A 1,483-nucleotide genomic window follows, 5' to 3' on the forward strand; every position below is an offset into this window, starting at 1 on the left:
GGAGTCACAATCAGGTGTGACTGCCGGGAGAGAGGGAGGTGTGAAGTCATTGTGCAATAGATCATGTCTTTTACTGATTACAGCAGCTGCACATAACATGTCAATACAACATAATAATAAATAATGAGAATTAACCAAAATAATCACTTATGAGGGGGAGGTGATTTGTATAGATAATAGAGGAGAGAGAGAAAATTAAAAATACATGTAATACCTTCTAAATGACATGAACATGTACATGCATGACAAATCCCAATATTGTATATTATATGTGTACATGATTACATGTTATAGCTCAAAACCTGGCCCATTTACATGTACATGTACATGTACAGGTTTATTCAAGTCAGGTCTAAGTTTATTCTTATTTTTTGTTATTGTTAAATGACATTTGAAATAAAACTAACTTTTAATCACGGTGACTGTACAGTAGAGTATCCAACCAAAATGAAACAACTGACTAGATGTACAGGGACAAGACCGTCATAAATTAAAAAATTTAAGTGAGAATCGGCTCAAACTTTCTACACCGATATTATTTCTCTCTCCATTAGTTCAGAATTATCTGCCAGCTGTGATAATTAACCTGACATAAAACCTAAAGAATGAGAGGGAGAGAAAAAAATTAAATAAAATTACAAAATTAATGCAGTATTAATATAAACATATGGTGTACATTGTAGCACAGAGAGGTACAAAAGTACATGTACATTTAATGATTTAAAATGGCATTTTGCACAAGTACAATGTACATAAAATTATAAAGCTATAATCGTAACTACAAATGTACACATTACACAATGTACATCACTTGCAAGTATATACAAGTATATGAAATTACAAAGTACATGCACATATTCACTTACCAAGTTGGTGTAATATAGAAGTAGCAAAGTCAATAAGCAAACAAATTAGCTGCTTTATAATACATGACAGACATCAGTCAAATACTTCACAAAATTAAAAGATGAATCTACTGTACTTCTGTATCAATAATAATCATGAGATTACACACGTTGTTATAATCAGACACACCCATGGTTCTCATGATATCCTTCCTTGTTTGGTATTAGCTGAGTAGAAAAAAGCTCATTAGTGACTCTTAATAAATTATCAGCAATGACATCAGTTAGTTTACTAGAATGAGTTTGTATAATATTTCCCTTGGGTTAATGCCTATATACAAATATAGATTAATGGCAGCAAGAGTAGATAATTATTTATCCACTCTTGATAGCAGTCATTGTATATGGAGCCTCTTTACCTGCTATGGGCCCAGGATCCAGCTCAACATCTCCTGATAAAAGGAGAATTTCATGAGCAAACTCCTTATGGAGGTCCATGAACTTGCTGGAGCTCCAAACACTAGAACTGGATTAAGGTCTGCATGAAGTATTACTGTGTAATTCTAAAGAACTTATGATAACAGTACATGAATCTGTACTAATTTGATCATTACAGCAAAAACCAAAATCAGCATTGA

General features: G+C 32.6%; 1 protein-coding gene across 1 annotated transcript in view; it reads right to left on the reverse strand.

Moving 5' to 3' along the window:
* Positions 1 to 561: 561 nt before the first annotated feature.
* LOC109580834 (uncharacterized) overlaps positions 562 to 1,483 on the reverse strand; it is a 10,016-nt gene continuing 9,094 nt past the window's right edge. Inside the window, exon 36 of the mRNA XM_019994393.1 lies at positions 562 to 598. Within this exon, the coding sequence (XP_019849952.1) occupies positions 562 to 598 (37 nt within the window). The remainder of the gene's footprint in view (positions 599 to 1,483) is intronic.

Source organism: Amphimedon queenslandica, unplaced genomic scaffold (genome assembly GCF_000090795.2).
Source record: "Amphimedon queenslandica unplaced genomic scaffold, v1.1 AMPQUscaffold_13474, whole genome shotgun sequence".
NCBI lineage: Eukaryota > Metazoa > Porifera > Demospongiae > Haplosclerida > Niphatidae > Amphimedon > Amphimedon queenslandica.